Genomic DNA, 3,886 nt, shown 5'->3' with positions numbered 1-3,886 from the left:
AAGAAATCACCCCCCAGGGGGGATGGCCATGCCGCAATCCCTTCTCCGCCATGCTCCTCTCGGGATCTTGGGCACGCACGCACAAGCGCCCGGCTTGAGTTCTAAGCCACCGGGTCTGGGACACCAACCGTGGTCGACTACATGGGAGTCTAGCAACATAGCCATTACACTAACTGCTGGTTCCCTCTCTCCCATCTTTTGTCTTAACTACAACCCCACTTCTCTGGTCTTCCTGCCTTGTTTACTCTCTTCTCCCTCTGCAGTACTCCGCAACTGTGACCTACTTTAATATGTTATGAGTTCTACATATTAAATAGTTATTCAGAACCAGATACTTTTTTTCCTGGGCCTGGACACACCTTTCTGCACAGAGTTTACTTGACACCTCTAGCCAAGGTCATGCCCCTTTTGCAGAGCAGCAAGTTAGAGACCTCATCATTAGTCTACCTGTTAAAGTTCCTCCATTCTGTGACCTTTAGATGCCCATGATTTACTACCACCCTTTATCTTCCTTTGCCTTGGCTTGTCTTTCCTCTTCTCCTTCCTCTCTTCTCTTCTCCCTCCCCCTCTCCTCCCCTCCATTCTCCTTCATTCTGTGACCTTTAGAGGCCTGTGATTTACCACTACCCTTTTTCTTTCCCTTTCTTCCCTTCCCTTCCCTCTCCTTCCCTTTTTTTTTGGGGGGGGAGGGGGGTCAGAGGGCATATGTGCTTACAAGAGAATGACAGAGAGAGGTAGAGGAGAAAGCACCTATCATGGGGAAGGATCATGCTGTAATCCCTTCTCCTCCATCTCTCTCTCCTTTCAGGATTCTGGGCACAAACTTCTATGTGCCCAGTGTGTTTCTCAAGATCTGGGTCTCATAATTGAACCATAAGGTCAGCCATGTGGGGTCTGGTTCCCTTGTCCTGCCAGCAAGCTAATGGGCTCTTTTGTTGACATGTCAGACACAGTGATGATGGCACTGCTGCTTCCCCCTAAAGCCAACATGTGCTTGACCAGCATTTCTTTGCTTTCAGGTTGTTGGTGTGGAACAGAGGATGAGAACGTACCTTGTGAGCAGAGTTTTTCTGCAAGAGTGTCACAGGTCAGGACTCCTGAGTCAGGTCCATTCATCCAGAAAGCCCATCCATATGAAATGTGTGACCCATTCTTGAGAGACATTTTGCAACTGGCTGAACACCATGGATCCCATCCTGTGCAGAAACCATATACATGTGGGCCATGTGAGAGAGAATTCTCATCTAGTACAAAGTTTTACCAGCTCAAGAAGCAACACAATAGAGAGAATCCCTTTGGAGGGGATGCTGGCGAGACCTCATTTGTGAAGAGCTGCACAGTTCATATGTTAGGGAGACCCTTTATGCATAGGGAAGAGAGCATGGGCTTGCCAGATGGCTCTAGCCTCCACCAATGCCAGACCACACACAGTGAGGTAAGTCCATGCAAAAGGACTGAGTACATAGAGTCTTTTCTATATACCTCCAGTCTCAAGCAACATCCAGAAGACCATGATGGACAGATGCTATTTAGTTACAGTGACAATTCACAAGCCTTCCTGAGCACCTTTTCTCTCTTTGACAACCAGGTAACTCACCCTGAGGTGAGACCCTTTAGATGCCTGCCATCTGGCAGTGTGTTCAAAGAGAAATCAGCTTTTATTAATCATAGAAAAATTCACAATGGAGAAACGTCTCATGTGTGTAAGGAGTGTGGAAAGGCCTTCATTAATATGACCCACCTAAAAATCCACCAGAAATTTCACATTGGAAAAAGACATTATACATGCAGCGAATGTGGGAAGGCCTTCAGCCGCAAAGACACACTTGTACAGCACCAGAGGGTTCACACTGGAGAAAGGTCTTATGACTGCAGCGAATGTGGGAAAGCCTACAGCAGAAGCTCCCACCTTGTTCAGCACCAGAGAATTCATACTGGAGAAAGGCCTTTTAAGTGCAGTGACTGTGGGAAGGCCTTCAGCCGTAAAGACACGCTTGTACAGCACCAGAGATTTCATACTGGAGAAAGGCCTTATGAGTGCAGTGAGTGTGGGAAATTCTTTAGCCAGAGCTCCCACCTTATTGAGCATTGGAGAATTCATACTGGAGCAAGGCCTTATGAATGCATTGAATGTGGGAAATTCTTTAGCCATAACTCCAGCCTCATTAAGCATCGGAGAGTCCACACAGGAGCAAGGTCTTATGTGTGCAGCAAATGTGGGAAAGCCTTCAGCTGCAAAGACACACTTGTTCAGCACCAGATAATTCACACTGGAGCAAGACCTTATGGGTGTAGTGAATGTGGGAAGGCCTTTAGCCGTAAAGACACACTTGTGCAGCATCAAAAAATCCACACTGGAGAAAGGCCTTATGAATGTGGTGAATGTGGAAAATTCTTCAGCCATAGCTCCAACCTTATTGTACACCAGAGAATTCACACTGGAGCAAAGCCTTATGAGTGTAGTGAATGTGGGAAATGTTTTAGCCACAACTCCAGTCTCATTCTACACCAGAGAGTTCACACTGGAGCAAGGCCTTATGTGTGCAGTGAATGTGGAAAAGCCTATATTAGTAGTTCCCATCTTGTTCAACACAAGAAAGTCCACACTGGAGCAAGACCTTATGAGTGCAGCGAATGTGGGAAATTCTTTAGCCGTAATTCTAGCCTCATTCTACACCAGAGGGTTCACACTGGTGAAAAGCCTTATGTATGCAGTGAGTGTGGGAAAGCCTATAGCAGAAGCTCCCATCTTGTTCGACACCAGAAAGTTCACACTGGAGAAAGGGCTTATAAGTGCAGTAGTTTTGATGACCCTTTAACCACATCTCTTAAACTTATTTAGTGCCAGAAAATTATACTAGCAAAAAGCCTTATAAGTGCACCAAATGTGCTTTTCGTTCAACATAATAGGACTTATATCAGAGAAAAGCTTTGTGAGAAAACCATCAGCCAACAGATGAACCTCATGCATTCATATATCTACCCTGGGGAGATTTGCAATAAGCACTGTGTACATTTGGAGCTGTTCGAGGTACTTTGTGCTTTCCAGGGCTCATGACAGAGTTACATCACTGCCAATGCATGTGGTGGAAGCCATTTTAGTACCAGCTGTGTGTGCCAGTCACTTCACTATGCTCAGGGAAGGCAGAGCTCTATGCTCCTGCTCCTATTTTCTGTGGGAAATCCTAAGCATTCTGAGCCCACTGGAGTTCTCATATCTTCTCTCATGATTAGGTTCTTAATGGACATGATCAAACTCTGGCCAGAAGGACGTCAGCTAGAGTCTGCTTGGAATTGCTATATAAGGTTTCCCTTCTTCATGGACAGTGTTGACCATTGACCTAATAGCCATGACTTAATTCCCAAATTATCCAACTTTGGAATTTCTTATCCAATGCTGTTATGGTTTATACAGTGATAAAGACCTCCTGTGGCAGTCTTGACTTGTAGGTTCTGTCTGTGTAAAGTGGATTAAAGAAAGAATTTTTGCCAGCATGAAGAGGGCAACACCTTTTATGGGCACCACTTTTACGTTCCTCAGAGGGGACCATAGGATGACAGAGAATAGTACTCAGTCTAGTTTGACATAATTTTGCACTGTACCCTAGTTCTGCTGAGGAGACTTTTTTTTTTTTGAGAGGTTTTTTTCACTATAGGGCGCGTGCGCTCGCCAGACAGAGAGAGACATAGAGACAGAAAGCGAGAAATCACCCCCCAGGGGGGATGGTCACACTGCAATCCCTTCTCCTCCATTCTCCTCTTGGGATCTTGGGCACGCACGCACACGCGCCCGGCATGAGTTTTAAGCCACCGGGTCTGGGACGCGAACCGCAGTCGACTATGTGGGAGTCCAGTGACATAGCCATTATGCTAACTGCTGGTTCCC

The 3,886-nt window shown here is 46.2% G+C and overlaps 1 protein-coding gene across 2 annotated transcripts in view; it reads left to right on the top strand.

Annotated features, from left to right (window-relative positions):
* The window catches only part of ZNF304 (zinc finger protein 304), a 10,414-nt gene extending 6,760 nt beyond the window's left edge, over positions 1 to 3,654 (top strand). For both annotated transcript variants that reach the window (XM_006166757.3, XM_027767600.1), the window contains one exon: positions 1,020 to 3,654. In XM_006166757.3, coding sequence (XP_006166819.1) covers positions 1,020 to 2,842 — 1,823 coding nt within the window. In that variant the 3' untranslated portion in view covers positions 2,843 to 3,654. The remainder of the gene's footprint in view (positions 1 to 1,019) is intronic.
* The last annotated feature ends 232 nt before the right edge of the window (positions 3,655 to 3,886 follow it).

Source organism: Tupaia chinensis, unplaced genomic scaffold, assembly GCF_000334495.1.
Source record: "Tupaia chinensis unplaced genomic scaffold, TupChi_1.0 Scaffold144336_1, whole genome shotgun sequence".
NCBI lineage: Eukaryota > Metazoa > Chordata > Mammalia > Scandentia > Tupaiidae > Tupaia > Tupaia belangeri.
Note: the sequence above shows the minus strand (reverse complement) of the source record. Positions and strands in the feature narration are given on the sequence as shown.